Source organism: Sparus aurata, chromosome 10 (assembly GCF_900880675.1).
Source record: "Sparus aurata chromosome 10, fSpaAur1.1, whole genome shotgun sequence".
Lineage (NCBI taxonomy): Eukaryota > Metazoa > Chordata > Actinopteri > Spariformes > Sparidae > Sparus > Sparus aurata.
This window is the reverse complement of record NC_044196.1, coordinates 24,209,473-24,226,912: the sequence shown is the minus strand read 5'-3', so window position 1 is coordinate 24,226,912 and position 17,440 is coordinate 24,209,473. Positions and strand designations below refer to the sequence as shown.

At 41.8% G+C, this 17,440-nt stretch overlaps 1 protein-coding gene across 4 annotated transcripts in view; it reads right to left on the bottom strand.

Annotated features, from left to right (window-relative positions):
- Positions 1–465: 465 nt before the first annotated feature.
- The window catches only part of LOC115590590 (tyrosine-protein kinase receptor TYRO3), a 37,567-nt gene continuing 20,592 nt past the window's right edge, over positions 466–17,440 (bottom strand). For 2 of the 4 annotated variants that reach the window (XM_030431997.1, XM_030431996.1), the window contains 5 exons: positions 13,303–13,424; positions 9,446–9,555; positions 8,995–9,154; positions 8,689–8,825; positions 466–1,367 (listed from right to left, as the gene is read on the bottom strand). In XM_030431997.1, the coding sequence (XP_030287857.1) occupies positions 1,058–1,367; positions 8,689–8,825; positions 8,995–9,154; positions 9,446–9,555; positions 13,303–13,424 (839 nt within the window). In that variant the 3' untranslated portion in view covers positions 466–1,057. Of the gene's footprint in view, positions 2,333–8,688; positions 8,826–8,994; positions 9,155–9,445; positions 9,556–13,302; positions 13,425–17,440 lie in introns of all 4 variants that reach the window. The other 2 variants (XR_003985788.1, XM_030431998.1) reach the window with 2 other exon arrangements.

Genomic DNA, 17,440 nt, shown 5'->3' with positions numbered 1-17,440 from the left:
ACTCCAGACTGCAGCTGTAAGTATTCATATCTTAGCCAGTGCAAACAATGGCATACCATTTCTGCCAGAAAAATTAAAAAAGGAGTTAATGTTGGGACTTTTCTGCTGTGCTCAGGGTATTTTATGTTCTGTGTCCCTTTGCTGGCATCTTTTTTGATATCGACCTAACAATAGTTTTGGGTAAACCCAAGCTGTCATTTTTAGTCTGCAGCCCAACAGGCGAACTAGGTCTCCAAACTAATGTTCAAAAAATGTGTTATTAATCAGAAACACTTAATTTTTAATGAGAAAGTATGAAAGTATGTAAGCTAGTGAGTGAGTCTACCCAGATCAGTTCAATATTTTTTAAGTTAACTCAATTATTCATATATAGTCCAATATCACAAATCATAATGTGACTCTGGGAACTTTACCATCTGTGAAGCATTGGATTTGAATTTAACCCCAAAAAGTTAACATTTGTAATAACATCATGGTTTTTAATTAGAAACTTGACATTTCGACTGATATGGTATATCCTTTTTTGACTTAAACACTTTTTTCATAAAATAATTCCTAACATCTCATATGTTTATGGGCTGTTCTCCCTTTTTTCCAGACACTCACATACCTTAGCTAGTAATTAATATGTTCTTGTAATTGATACACAATAAGGTTGTGCAAAAATTGTATGTTTATTAAACATTGTCATTTCTGTCACCCTCTTGCTGTTTATTTCCAATTGGAGACATTGTCATCCCTGGCTATCTATCCAGCCCCACCCTTGAATCCCTGTCCCTTAGAAATGCCACTGAGTGCTTTATGCACACACACACATCTATGTTTCTCTCAGTTTCACACACAGTTCATAAAAAGTCCACTTTAAGATATCTCTCATCTCATCTCATTATCTTTCCGCTTTATCCGTGAGTGTCGCAGGGATGTTACCGCTTTATCCCCTTTTTTCAAGGGGTCACGGGGGTTACTAGAGCCAATCCCAGTTCTCTCTCGGGGCGAAGGCAGGGTACACTTTAAGATATATATTTACATTTTTCTTTTCTACAAAGACACTGACTTTTTAGTGATTATCATCCCCCTTTACTAATGGGCCAGTAATACACTTAAGGTAACCATCCTCATCTCTGGCTGCAGCAGCACCCACAGGGGCAGACAGGTAGACATTTCCGAGTCTTCTTCCAGAGTCTGTCTCTGACTCCTGAGAAGCAGCTGCAGTAGCAACCTCCAGGGCCTGGTTAATGTAGCTGGCCTCCTGGCTGGCCTCCAGCTCCGGAAGCTCCGACAGAAGACCTTTCAGTGTCTCGCCCAGTTCCCTGAAGCCAGGCCTGTGGCTTGGCTGCTTATCCCAGCAGCTCTGCATGACTTCATAACTATGTTTGGGGTGAGATGGAGATGGCAGAGTGAGGCTCATTTAAATACACTGTTGATATATAAGACTATTCTCTATACCAATGGATTAAAACAAAGCTGCATATGATGCATATGTCTTCAATGTAAGTGTGACCTATCATTACAGGGACTATATGTCTTGAGTTGTGAGCAGTTCTATAAAAGTTAAATTTTTACATCAGTAATTCTGTCATAATTACAACCCATAATAAACCAGATAGATCAATGAACACAAAATAAACACATTGACACATTTAATATTATATATGTTAATATGTGTTTTTGTAAATCTGGGTAAAATACAGATCATGTTGCGTTAGACTACTACTTTATTTATTTCAAAGAAATAGTCCCTATAAAAATTGTCTGTATTGCGTACTGTCAATCACCAGGGTCACTGTTTTTCAAAAGAGGTGTGGCTGTTGATTTTCCTTTAATTTTCCTTTAATTTTAATTTCAATTAATAAGTCACTTCTTACCACAAACACAATTGCATCCACCTCTGTGTATTGGGTGGGCAGAAAGCTCACACAGGTATTTCAAAACCTGAACAAATAAAACCAAAGCCATCTGTGTTAACAGATATCACACCTAAACATGTTTGCTGTTGTTTCAGAATTTAAGTTAACTTTAATTTCCTCACATCAAACTGTAAAGCAAGGGATCTGTCTCTATGTATTTTGTTCACATATCTCAAGAACTGTTTATCCAATCTACTTTACACTTGGCAGGTTTGTTTCTGACGACCCAAGGAAGTGCAGTGTGTGACATGTTCAATATTAATACATTTAGAATAAACAGTAAACACCACTTTGGGCACTCTGGACTCATGGCTCTGCAGACTGAAGCTGGACTCACACATGAGCCCTCTCACGTGATCTCATTGGGAAGCAGATGTAAACAAAATTGAGGTTACTGTAGTGCAACAACTTTGTGTAGTAAACCACTGCAGTGAGACAAAAACAAAAGCAGAAGGTTAAACGAGTCAGGATGAGTTGGGAGACACAGTCAACACTGGTTTTCTATTCTTCAGCGAGAACTGGTGAGTTTTAATGTTTTTTTCAACAGTATTATACTGGCTAATGTTAGCCTGAGGGGCTAATCACCAATTCAAAACAAAAGTTATCTCACTTCTCAAGGAGCAGGTCTAGACCATACTTTTTAATTAATTGATAAATTATTAAATCATTTATTAAAAGGGGACCAACATTTCCCCCCAGCTGTCTAGGAATGCCCTTCTCATTGTTTGTTGTGGTCCGGCTCAGACAGTACAGAGATCTTTCAGGTTATAAATTGTAATTAAAACTGCAAGCAGTGATGAACGGGCCCTCGCAGTCCGCGCGCGCGTCGGGGCGTGCCGCCGTCCAAACGCGCTGCGGCTTAAGCCCCGTTGCTCGGTCGTTGTTCACGGCTGGCTTGACCGCAGTCACTGCACTGGGCTGTGTGAGAAGATAGACTCAGGCTCTGCATGATCTGTTGCTGCTAAACAGGCAGCGCTGCGGGCAACAGTTGGCCTGTGGACTGTTGTTTGACCACTAATGACGTTACTTATTATAACATTACATTGCACTAGCACATAGCAAGCCTCTGTACTTAGGCCATTCAGTGTGCAGGGCCATCGGCTAACGTTATTAGCTAGCCTGCCTAACAATATGACGGCGTTAGATATCTAACACCATCACACAAATTAGTCAACGTGAACTAAGTTAGCAAGCTTCATGTTTAATTGAAATATCAAACAGAGTAGGCTAATAACATGACACCAATCATTTTAATGCTGTAGTTAACAACTCCAGCACCACTGCTCCCTGGCTTGCTGGCGGCCATGACTTCCTTGTCAGAAAGACGTCGTTGGTGTAGCCACTTGTCACTCAAACATGTCTGACCAACGGGGAAGCACCCGCCCACTGCGGGATGTTTGTGTCAAAATAATTCAATTTAAAAAAAACGACTTCAAAACTTTTTTCACTTCATTCAAAGAAAAAATCACTTCAAATATATACACTTCAAATATATATTTTGATTGAAGCAAACTTTTTGTTGATTGAATAATAAAGACACAAATCTACCTTCATAGGAATGCAGGATCACGGATGTGTTTGGGGTAATAACAAATACAGAGTTATTGGACCTCTGACAGCTGTGTGACATTGATGAAAAACAATATAATATGGGGCTTTTATCCAAAGAAATCACTCAGTTGTTTAAAATGGCAGGGGAAGCCACTTTGTTCATCATGGAAACGTTGGCCGGAAACACAACTACACACATCTTGTTGTGTGCCACACTGAGAGGGCAGACACAACACACAAATGGCATTCTTAGCAAATTGGCTTGATTGAAAATTGTGTGCTGTAGTTTACTACCACTAACTTATCCATTATGTGGCTCTAAACATTACCGTCCAATTATGCCATGTTGTAATGTGCAAGTCAGACAAAACTGCCTGCAAATGCCATGTACATCTGACTATGTTTGTCATCACTGCAGATAAATGAGTGTCAAATGATGCTTCACTTGCCTCCTTACCAAAATGTATGTATGGCTGTCTATGAATGTCAAGCTTTTGATCTAATGTCTCCTTTGTTTGCTAGTTTTTATTCCATAAAGTGCATGCAGCCACATTTTGAAGTTTCAATAAAATCTGATACATTTGAGGCTGAATTCCTGCCATGGAATGGAATAATCTAGAGGTTATCCAGAGGTTACAAAGCACAAAGGACACCTGTGACTTGAAAGACAACACTGCCATCTAGTGGCGACTTGTGTCACTCACAGCTTGTAGGAGCCCTAATGGAATGAGATTAAAACTAATTTATGTTTCCAGTGGGTAGGGCTATGGATATGACACAGCATTGATGCACAGATCTATTCAGGGCGACTCCCTCTAGATTCCCTCTAGATTTGGCCAAGCTAGGAAATAGTATGAAGGAGATATCAGGACTTGATGCTTCATGGCGAAGGATTGTTATGGCGGGCTCCGCAACTGCCAGCAGGTATGACGTAGGATGAAGATTTCCATAACTTTTCATCTTCAAGGTCAGAGGATGCTACTGAGTGACTTTGAAGTCGGTGGTGTTACATCTGTAGGAGATAATTTAAGTACGAAGATTGGCGTAATTCAACATGGCGGCCAAACGCAAAATGGCAGACTAAGTATTGATGCTGAGATTTGTTTGGGAAGACAGCATCTACACTTACAAGCAGTTTGGTGTGGATAGGAAATTGTATGTTGAAGTTATAAAGCCTCGATGCTTGACGGCGTGAGGACAAAATGGTTTCCACCGAACGGCCAACATAACCATCGCGCATTTGAATGATTTCCACAAATTTTGTTCTTCGAGGCATGAAGAAAATTACTGAGTTAATTTGAAGACTGTGGTGTTTAAGCTCTAGGACAAGATAATTTTCAAAGTAGGCATGATTTGGACAAAAAAGCCGCTACACATCTAAATGACTGCCTTCCTGTTGGACTGACACTTGGAGTCCAAATGGGTTTTTTGTGCGTCCAGTCATGAGGAATATACGTACCAATTTTCGTCCTTCTATGTTACAGGTAGGAGGCGGGGCATCACAATAGGGGGCGCTACAGAGCCCGCAGGTCACGACCACGCCCAATGACAATGCAGGATCGCAATTTTCGCCAGATGTAACATATATTCCAAATTTGGTGAGTTTTTGGGTATGTTCAGGCATCCAAAACTGCATTCAAACTTGGAGAAGAAAATTTCTGTCCTTCCAATAACAATAGGGACCTCGCAGGTCTAGGCCCGAGCAGGTAGCAACTCAATTTAGGGCGGAGGCAGCAACTCACCAAATTTGGAATATATGTTACATCTGGCGAAAATTGCAATCCTGCATTGTCATTGGGCGTGGTCGTGACCTGCGGGCTCTGTAGCGCCCCCTAATGTTCATCCCCGCCTCCCACAAGTGCGTAGAAGAACGAAATTCAATACGCAGATTCCTCATGAGCAGACGCACAAAAAAGTCTGGGGGGACCATACTGTCACTCCAACAGGAAGTCAGCTATTTAGATGTGTGGCGGCGTTTTTGTCCAATTCATGCCTACTTTGAAAATTATCTTGTCCTAGAGCTTAAACACAACAGTCTTCAAATTAACTCAGTAATTTTCTTCATGCCTTGAAGAACAAAAGTTATTGAAATCATTCAGCTGCGCCAAACTTTAGTGGGCGGTGCGGTGGAAACCATTTTTTCCTCACGCCATCAAGCATCGAGGCTTTATAACTTAAACATACAATTTCCTATCCACACCAAACTGCTCGTAACTGTAGAGGCTGTCTCCCCGAACAAATTTCAGCATCAATACTTAGTCTGGCATTTTGCTTTTGGCCGCCATGTTGAAATATTGCCAATCTTCGTACTTAAATTATCTCCTCCTACAGATGTAACACCACCGACTTCAAAGTCACTCAGTAGCATCCTCTGACCTTGAAGATGAAAAGTTATTAAAATCTTTATCCTACGTCATACCTGCTGGCCACAGTGGAGCGGGCAATTCGAATCCTTCGCCGTGAATCATCGTGTCCTCATAATTTCTTCATACAATGTCTTATCTCGGTCAAATCTCTCAGGAATGCAGAGGGAGTCGCCCTGATGAGATCTGTGTAGTCATGGGGCGTGGCCGTGACGCGTGGGCTCTGTAGCGCCCCCTATTGTGATGCCCCGCCTCCTACTTGTAACACAGAAGGACGAAAATTGGTACGCATATTCATCATGACCAGACGCAAGGAAAACCCATTTGGATGCATACTCTCAGTCCAACAGGAAGTCAGTTATTTTGAAATTTGGCCGCATTTTTGACAAATTCATGCCTAATTTGAAAATTATCTTGTCCTAGAGCTTAAACACCACAATCTTCAAATTAACTCAGTAATTTTCTTAATGCCTTGAAGAACAAAAGTTATTAAAATCGTTTAGCTGTGGCAAGGTTTAGTGGGCGGTGCGGTGGAAACCATTTTGTCCTCACGCCGTCAAGCATCGAAGCTTCATAACTTCAACATACAATTTCCTATCCACACCAAACTGCTTGTAACTGTAGAGGCTGTCTCCCCGAACGAATTTCAGCATCAATACTTAGTCTGCCATTTTGCTTTTGGCCGCCATGTTGAATTATGCCAATCTTTGTACGTAAATTATCTCCTCCTACAGATGGAACACCACCGACTTCAAAGTCACTCAGTAGCATCCTCTGACCTTGAAAATGAAAAGTTATTAAAATCTTTATCCCAAGTCATACCTGCTGGCAGTTGTGGAGCCTGCCATAACAATCCTTCGTCATGAAGCATCAAGTGCTGATATCTCCTTCATACTAAGTCCTAGCTCGGCCAAATCTAGAGGGAATCTAGAGGGAGTGGCCCTGAATAGATCTGTGCATCAATGCTGTGTCATATCCATAGCGCCACCCACTGGAAACATGAAGCAAGTTTTATTTCAGGCAATTTGGGCGTCCTACATGCATGTACATAAATGAAATGTGGCACGCATGTGTGTCATGACAAGACGCACAAATGACTCATTTACACCCACACTCTCAGTCAAACAGGAAGTGGTCAATTTTGCTTAGAAGCACATGAATTGATGGTGTAGGTGATGCAAGTCGCCACTAGATGGCACTGTTGTCTTTCAAGGCACATGTATCATATTCATCAGATTTTATTGAAACTTTAAAAGGTGGCAGCATGCACTTCTTGGGATAAAAACTAGTAAACAAAGCAGAACTTAGATCAAAAGCTTGACACTGATAGACAGCCATAAATACATTTTTTGAAAGAAGGCAAATTAAGCATTATTCTACACATATTTATGTGCAGTGATGACAAACATAGTCAGATGTACATGGCACTTGCAGGTAGTTTTGTCTGAATTGCACGTTACAACAGGGCATAGTTGAAGGGTAATGGGTTGAGCCACATAATGGATAAGTCAGTGGTAGTAAGCCACAGCACACAATTTTCAAATAAGCCAATTTGCTAAGAATGCCATTTGCGTGTTGTGTCTGCCCTGTCAAGGTGGCACACAACAAGATGTGTGTAGTTGTGATTCTGCCCAACTCTTCCGCGATGAACGAAGTGGATTCCACTGCGATATGAAACAACTGAGTGGGTTCTTTGGTTAAACACCGCTACTGCAGGACGCTCGTCAAACCTGGTCACTTGACCGCTGTCCCTTTTCAAAAGGAAGAATCACCTCTGGCTGCACTCCACTAACTATCTTAATCTGTGGCATTCCACTTCCATCCTCCCCTATGATGCGCTGCCTTCACGGTGACAACAGAAGGCAGTGTCTTATCTGCGCCGGTAGTCGAGTGGTTGGCGTGCATGCCACATATGCAGTGGACCCGGGTTCGAATTTAGGGCGGAGGAAGTTTACTGCAAGCCACAAACCCCCCCTCTCTGTCCCACTTCCAATCTATTCCCTGCCAAAACACAGGTGTCCATGCCTGAATTCCAGACAAAGGCAAAGAGAAGGCTGTAACCCTTCACACAACGTAACAGTGCAGAATCGATTGTCAAAACGTACCTGATTACTAAATGTTTCAGAAATCATTCACCTGCAGTCCCTTTGGATTTCTGTGGATTGCAGGAAGTTGTTCTGACTTCACCTTAAAGCGCTTGATACTGGCAGGGGCAACCCACCGTGTTACAAACACACGTTGGGAGAAGAGGCTGATATTCACCCCCGATGTGCACGGTCCCAAACGCAGGCAGTTGCCGCCTCCGTGAACAACGATCGAGCAACGGGGCTTAAGCCGCGGCGCGTTTGGACAGCGGCACGCCCCGACGTGCGCGCGGACTGCGAGGGCCCGTTCATCACTGCTTGCAGTTTTAATTACAATAGGGACCTCACAGGTCGATGACCTGCTCGGGCCCTAAATATCACACGTTTGGAGGAATGAGTCTGTGAGCATTTGGGCATACAGCATATTATGAACAAGTACTGCAACTAGTTATTCTTTTAAGCCTCTTCACCAGCCAGTGTCCCATACACTCCGACTTACCATATGTTCTCTCTAGATATGAACCTAACAATTTCTAGTAAATTTAACATATATCAATTATATGTTAAATTTAATTGATATATTATCAGAAGTTAGTATGTATATTTGTAAAATATTTCAGACGAATGATAAACAATACAAGATAGAAGAGTTTAGCCGTCTTTACAATAGTCTCCCCAACTTTCTTGTTCTGCCCACTGGTACTCAGTTTTCTGTTAATGTCTCAAAATCTCTTGTGTCAAAATATAAAAGGAGAAATGACCCTGATAAGTTCAGGAACTCACAGTTTGTGGTCACAGTCCTTAGGTAGTTTCAGCCTGTGTCCAGACAGCAGCAGGTCCAGCAGCTCGTGGTTAGGAATTCCGGGATAGGGAGTTCTTCCTCGTGACACAATCTCCCACATAGTCACACCAAATGCCCACTGAGAGGACAGGGGAAGGAAATCATAGTTTAAATAGCTGGTTAGTACAAATCCAGACATTCATAAAGTTTAAGTAATCAGAATTAAATCTCCACTTTTAAAACTATAAACCATTTGATCAAGGCCAAAAAACTCTCCATGACAAAATAACGTTCCTCAGAAGACTCACCACGTCACTTTTGTTGGTGTAGACGGAATCAGACAGGCTCTCCATGGCCATCCACTTGACAGGCAAACGGGTAGCTACTTTCTGACGATAATAATTGCTGCTATAGATCTTCTTGGACAGGCCAAAGTCAGCCACACAGACCCTTAGGTCATCACCCAGCCTGTGGATTACAAGCAAGTTTTAAAAAAGCTCATTTGTGTAATCACCATAGGCTTAAAGAGGTGCAGGCACTACTCTGGAGTCAGATCCAATAACAAAACAAGATTTTCTCCCAACACACAGAAATTGTCCACTCTGAGGCTCTCGTCTGCTTTATTGAACTTTTAAGCATATTCCCAGATACAAGCCATGGTTGAATACCAATAGCTGAGGACAGAGACACAGTCTTATAGGAACAAGGAGTTGTGGATTTCGAGCTCCACCTCTTAGTGTCTCCCTCTGATGGACTCACATGCAGTTGCGTGCAGCCAGGTCTCTATGCAGGAACCCCTGCAAGCTCAGATAGTCCATCCCTGCTGCAATGTCAATCATGAAGCGCAGGAGACTCTGATGGGGCACAAACTGAAGGAGGATAGAAACAGGTATATTCTAGGTTTTATTTTGAATTTCAATGTCATTCTTTTTTAATCTAAATTTGAAAAGGTCATCCAAAGGGTCTATTGTTCACTACACTTGTCATTAAAATACCAGTAGAAAGAGATGTGTGAAAAAACAGCTTCGTCTTTCATTGTGATGAGAAAAATGCAGTGTAGCTAAACCTACTAGGTCAACTTTTGCCGGTGCTCAATGGGTCATTATGGGGGAAACTGCATTTACTTCTTTTCTTCTTTAATTGAATACAATAAGAATATCGAATTACTTTTGAACAATATAAATGAGCCCAAATCTTCTGGCTTTTCAGGCAAAGACTCATATTTATTGTTGTCTACAACCTAGTAAAGGTCAAGATACATTTGTACAAGTTTTTAAAAAACAAAAATTTAGTTTGGAAAACAGAGTCTCACAGCCTGAGGAATGAAGTACTCTATAGTCCGTAGTTAATTTGTAAGAAAACTTGAAGGAACAAGGGTTGGTGAGTGTCCTTTCAGTTGGCCTCCAGAGGGCTTATTGGACTTCTAGGTAATGTATTTCTGTTATGGATGACCTTTTCTGTAATTCCCACACTTTATTTAGCTGTTTTGATATCCTGTCCAGTGTGTCCAATGTACTTTAAACTGATTACATTGTGGCTAAACAGAACCGCTGTCTCCATTTTGATAGATGTTTGTGTGTCCCAGTGTGTATCGATACCATTTCCCCCCCCCCTATTCTTCCTCTCCTGATCCTTCCTATACTAATGTGTATGTGCTTGTGGACGTGGTGTCATTGCTGCAGTAGAGAGACGCACCTGTCTTCAACTCATCATCTTCCTTTAAGTAACCCTGGTCTTCGCCTCTCTTCTGTGCCAGATTGTTCCGCCTCATCCAATGCCCCAGCCATCTGTATGCTCAGCAATCAGCTGAGCAACTGCCTTCACCTGTCTACCTGCCTGCCCTCCACAAATCCCTTCTCTCATGTGAAATACTCAACTATTGCCTTTTCCACGAGTCGAGAGGAGTAGAAAACAGGTTGGTTTCAGCTCCACTCCTGTCACTGTGCTACTGTGGCAGTCTGGTTGTTGTTCTGTTTACTGTGTTCAGTTCTCCCTATCTGCCTTTCCCCCCTCCTTTCACCCTCACCTGCTCCTTCCCTGTGTGCGTGTGTCTGTGGGCATGGCAGGAGCAGCAGAGTAGCACACCTGTATGTGATCAACTCATCACCCTCCAGCTTTATCTACCTGTTCTCTCCACCACTTGGGGGCTAGATTATTACGTCCCGTACGGTGAATTCAGAGTGCCACTATTTCGTCTTTTCAGTGTTTTGCCTTTGCGAGAATGCCTTTGTCTTTGGCTCCTGAAGAAATCTCCACTGTGTTCTGCTCTGCTTCCAGTTTACCTGCTCTCCTGAGTTCTGAGTCCCCAGTAGGGGTGGAGCCGAACCCGAATACGGTATTCGGAAAGGCACAAATAACGTGTTTTTTACGAATACTTATTTCGAACAAATACTTTAAAAAATATTTGTATTCGGGAACAAGAAAAACATTATATCAAAAAGCTGCGTTTCCTCATGAGACCGCAGTGCATGCCCGGATGAGTGAGTGAGTGACGTTCAGGAGTCCGGGGGGGGGGTAAAAGAGGTGACTGACACAGGCTGCTCTACACAGCAACAGAGAAGGCTCGGCTGAGCGAAAAAAGACTTAACTGCATCACTATTTTTTAAATAGATTTTTGTACCTTAACTGGGTTCCGGAGGCAGTTTATAACTTTCGGGAAGCGGAGTTTGATCGGGAGATTATTCCATTACGCTGCATTAGTATTGACGTCTGCAGTCGGGTGCTCTCATGTTCGCTCTGTTTACGTAGCTCTGTTATCTCGGTAATTTAGACAATAGGCCGTTGACAGAGTAACGTTAACGTTCGGTTAAAAAGGTTAAAACAAGGCTTGTGTAGTTGTGTCGAATTGTATGCACTTGTGGGAGTTATTTGGTACGTTTAAGTTACTCTGTCTTTTGCAGACAGCAAGATGTAGGCTATAGGCTAGTTAACCTTAGCATAGCTTCCCGTCACTCATTAACTTAGCTGAAACTCCCCACATGGATTTGGGCAACCAAATAGAAAAGAGTGTGGCTGCTGCTGAGCGATCTCTTGGTCCTCCACCAGCCAAAAAAACTAGCTCAAGTTCTGTGTGGAAGCATTTTACCGTCAGTGCTGCAGATAAAACCAAAGTAATATGTAATGTGTGCAAAAGTCAAATCAGCAGAGGCAGAGATATCAAACATCTGTCAACATCTGCTATGCATAATCACAAGCACTTAAAGCATCCTCTCCCGGTACTGTCTGCCAACCCCCCCACAAGCACCAATTCATCATCACAGCCATGTTCTGCCCCTGCAAGTCAGTTTCAATCACCTATATTAGCTGCATTTAATGCAAAACAGGCTTATCCACCCAACCACCCCACTGCAAAGCATACAAACTCGAATACAAGTACAAATACTTTTCCCCCTTCAACAGATACAAATACCGGCTGCTTTGCACACCCCTAGTCCCCAGGTATCTTCGTTCTTGGGAACCCGGCTGGTGTACAAGGTACCCATTCTAAAAGCAGGTGTGTTATGGTTGGGCCATATGTTCTTTTGAAGTTTTTTTTTTACGTACAGTAAAATATGTAGGTACATCTGTACAGAGACTCTTCTGAGTCACATCCGGACATAATCGGCACACCAGTGTGTTTGCCACACATGGACACATTGACTGGTTTTGTCACCGAGTTTATCATTGTCATCCTCTCTGCAGATGAACTGAAGCCACGGATTGCTGCTTTTCCTGTCCTTAATTTTAAGAAAATGTTAATCTGTAGTGCTTTTTATTGCTTAATATGCAAAATGCAACATGGGAGCTTTTAGACGTGGTGCTACTATTTATTTCAATTTGGCGCTGGCTCTTTAACGGTGCTCGTTTTCATTCAAAAGGGGTTATAGTTGTTCTAGCTAAATAATGCCTGCTCATCTATACATGCAAGCACATACTCATGACTTTCTTTGTAATGTAGACAGCAATATTGTACTATTTACCTTACAAATGTATCATACTGATAACCATCTAATTCACCATCAACGATTGAATGATCCATATTTTCATGCATAACTCAAACTGGATCTTCTGGATTTAATTCATTTTGTTAATCAGAGAGACTCATTAGTATGTGCTCAAACTCATTCATTGCAATCTGCCTATGACTCTGATTATTAAATCTTGTGTAAAAGTCAATATTCTAAAGGGTTGTATAAGGGATGGGAAAAGTAGATTCTGGTATACAATGTGGTCACATTTTTGAAAATTTGGGGCGATTTTGACTATTCTGTGGGGAAAAGACCAAAAGTCAGTTGGATTCACTTGAAACATTTGTATTCCTCTGCTAAGGCTCTTCAATGCCGATACAAAAAATCCACAACATCTTGCCAGTAGTACAAATGTTGTTTACAAGCTGTGTGATTGTCTGACCAATCATGGTTAGAGCCCTGTTGGACTTCACTACAATGTTACAGCCAATAGAAAGGATGGCCAAAGCTATAAAAGGAAAAACCTGCATAATCTAAATGCCATTTATCAAAAGAGAAACTACTCTCAAACAATCTCCTGTGGGAGTCAAACGTGTTCTTGTATATCTGTCTGTGTCAGCATGTGCTGACATTGCAGTTATGTTCATGCATATGCTGTGTGCATCTTACCATAGGAATGTAACCATAGCGTGTACCAATGAGGAACTGACGAAGGTCTCCATGTTTCATATAGGGCAAGATGACCAGGGGAACAGGCAGAGGAATGTCCTGCTCCCTCTGTAAAGTCACCCCTACAGGACAGACACAAATTTGCTATAGTTTATAACATTTTAGTTAAAGTATCACAGGTGGAAACAGTGACAGGTCAGAAAATGAATTTTCTGCCGAGTGATTTAATGATAAAGACATGAAATGTTGATAAAACACTGTTTGTCCATGCCTTTTAAAGTGACAAGTGATTTTACTCTCCTGATCAGGTTGACATTTTTTTTCTGTGATTCAGAATCATAGCAAATTACTGTTGACTGAAAAATCTGTTATGTCACAATGTTATGGTAAAGGTTGTTGGGCTTAGACACAAAAACACAGTCCTTGGATTGTGTTAAATTTAGAACGTTGTCAATGTTAGGGGACCTACATTGTCATTGATATAACAATAAACATGTGGTTAAGGTTATTTAACAATCATTGTTAGGCTTATAATAAAAAGATTTTGACTGTCAGTTGAGCTCATTCCTCCACACTGTATGCTCCAGGCTCGCAACTGCACAGTGCTCACTCATCAAGGTGACTTTTGGACTTGGAAAAAGGGAAAAGGCTGATGTCGCCCCTCCTGGACTAATCTCTCATTAGACTCAAAACTCAAGTTCAGAGGTTAATGTTTTTTTCATTCTACAACACAGGGTAGCACAATCAAATGTGCTGCAAGTTGTACACCTTATTATGCAACACAAGGGAAAAAAATACTTTATGTAGCAGAGTGCTTAGGAGTTTCACAGTGAGAATAATGAAGCTGCTCTGTAGTCTGATGGTACAAGGGTGAACAAACTGTGGCTGGGTGGGTGTTGACTTTTAGTATCTTTGTGCTCTGTGCAGACATCTCACTTAACTGATATCACTGATGCTCTTTAAATGGTACCAGCAATGTTCTGGTAGTTTTAATCACCTGCCGTAGAGCCTTCCTGTCCTGGGCCATGCACGGACTACAAATTAAAATCAAAATCTAGTTTAATGATGACAGCAAGAGCGATAGTTCGACGTTGAAGCTTGAAAAGTCCCTGAAATGGTATTCAAGACAGCCCTTACCTGTCCTGAACAGTTTAATTTTGGGTACTTGTTAAAGGTACTGTTTCTGTAGAGGGACAGTATTGATTTACCAACTGATCTACTTTCTAACCCTTAGCTACAGTCATAGCCTTTGGGTAGGGCCATAGGAAATAAACTGTGCATGTAAAATCTGACCTATTGAAGGAGGTCACAAAAGTATTTCCTTCATGGTAAAAGGAGTCAATTGAGGTGGTTCAGGCATCTAATTGTGATACCTTCTGGATGCCTTCTTGTGGAGATGCTCTAAGCACATCAAACAGGTAGGAGACCAGGGCCCATATTCACAAATAATCTTAAGGCTAAAAGTAGCTCCTAACAGGCGAATTTAGGAGCAACTCCTAAAAATAATGGGCGTGTCAGTCGTAACTTTAGGACTCCTAATTTTTGAAAATAAGAGTTATTCACAAAACATTTTAAAACTAAAAGTAGCACCTAAGTCTGGGAGACCTTAGAAGTAGTCCAGAGAACTCCTAACTCGCTAAGACCTGGTCACAGCCAAATGTTTTGGAAACGCTAAATAACAGGGAATTATTAAAACGATGTTGGATGGACCGCAAAGGGATTGAAGTTGTGGTTGAGTTGGTGAGGGACGCAATAACTTCCCCGACCAACTGAAACAATCCAATAACGCCAGAGTTAAAATGTTTGGCAACACTCATTCATCTACGGGAAAAATGCAGCTCTTCGCACGGGACTAGTATTACCTGGGGACCTCAAGAGATTTAGAAATTATCCCACCACGTCCGTGTTTCGTGCGGCGAATTCGCACAGGATAAGCAAAGTCTGTGTTCTAACTCTAATTTACTGACATTATCCCCAGGGTCGATCGCACCGGAGCCCTTGCTGGAGCAGCACAACGGTTAGATATGGATATTTTTAATATAATAACTGGTGAGCCTGTTGAAAGATGGAAAAATGTTCCTTACCGCTTGCTGCCATGCAGGGGCGCTGCCAGGGATTTTGGGCCCCATGAAAAGAAATATTACTGGGCTCCTGTATAGCCGGCCTTAAAATTTGTTATGCTGTTTACATAAAACTGTGCATTTTAATGATATTTTTGACTATAATTTCCTATATGTGTGAAAAGAACAACATGACAGTTACTTGGTAGGGGAAGCACTGAACACTCAGAATACAATGGAATTTAGATTCATTGTCTGCAAGTCTGCAACTTTAATGGTCAAAATATAAAATTCTCTTAAATTAAATTACCTGAAAAATACAAATGCATGACATACATGAATTATATAGAATTTCCTGTAATACCATTTGAAATAGCATCACCATCACCAGATTCAAGTTTCCTCCCACCATTCTGTTTTACTGTCATTGTGATTTGATCAAAAATAACAAAAGAAAATGTGATTTTCACAACCAGTACCCCACTGCTCACTGTCTCCCTCTTGTAGCCCTGCATTTAGGTCTAATTTATCTTCAAAATTACTATTACTATTACTATATATAGCAATACCACACAATTTCTCTCTCAAACATGCACATCACCCCCCCCCCACACACACACACTTAGACCAGCCACTGCACTCAATGTAAAAACTGTATGCTGTCTTACATTATGTTTTTGTTGTTGTTTTTATTAAGTTTGTTATATACGTTTATATTTTGTTTTTAAAAAAATCTATTAGAAATAATAATAATAATAATTCATCTCCAAAACTGGCCCTGCGATGAGCTGGCGACTCATCCAGGGAGTACCCTGGCCTTCGCCCATAGAGTCACTGGATTTGGCCCCAGTACCTCCGCTCCACCTTGAAAAAAAGGTGGTATAAAAGCGGTAACATCACCCGCGACCCGCATGGATAAAGCGGAAGAAAACGAAACGAAACGAAACGAAAACTGTACGTGGTGGAATTAGAGTTGGGGTGGAAAAAAATACATAAATGAGGCTCTATGGTCGTTGCGATTTAATATTAATGAAGTTTCTCTGATTGGATTGAGAGCAGTCACTTAGTCTGCAAGCACCAGAAAATTTCTCCTCTTTTTCTACTGCAAAGCAAGGGGTTAGAGTCCCAAACTACTGACCAAACATAGTATTTCAGTGAGTTTATAGTTCAGTTTCAGTGCTAAATTTAAACAAAGCAAAATAAAGTTATAGGCTATATGTTTTTTAAACCATTTAAATCATTCTGAAATAAATACAGACTGTGTGTTTTTATTTCAGAATGATCTTTATTCATTAATTTCAATGTATCTTTTTTTCCATAATAATAGATTAATTCAACACAGAGCTGCTCACCTCCTTCCTCAGTTGTGGGTAGGCCTACTGGGGCTGGTTCAGGGGTAGGTGGGGGTACTGGGGCTGGTTCAGGGGTAGGTGGGTGTACTGGGGCTGGTTCAGGGGTAGGTGGGGGTCCTGGGGCTGGTTCAGGGGTAGGTGGGGGTCCTGGGGCTGGTTCAGGGGTAGGTGGGTGTACTGGGGCTGGTTCAGGGGTAGGTGGGGGTACTGGGGCTGGTTCAGGGGTAGGTGGGGGTACTGGGGCTGGTTCAGGGGTAGGGGGCTCACGGGGCTCACAGACAGCTGCTGCTGCTGCTGCTGCTGCTGCACTTGACGTGCCTGTTCAAACATGCATCATTTTTGACAGGAGGGGTGGTCAACTGATTAAATATGGGCAGCTTGCTAAACGTGAACAGTGAAATCTAAAAATCCAGAGTTTGTGAGAAAAATGAGCTAGCTTAAAAACCACAAGGTTAACGTTAAGACAAACAATAGACTAATGTGTTCCAGAACTTTCCACCACATGAACCAAACCCACCTTTTTTCTGGAAAAACTGGGTGACATACCAACGCCCCTTTGCTTCTCTCCCCTGCCTAATCTTTTTGTCTTTCCTTTTTTGGCTACCCGACTTCTGAGGCACTTTGCCTTCTCTCGGTCTCCTTACTGACTGACTGACACACGGCACCGCGCAGCAGTTCAGTTGATTTGATGGGAGGACCGAACCATTTTACGTAAGGGGGGGGGCC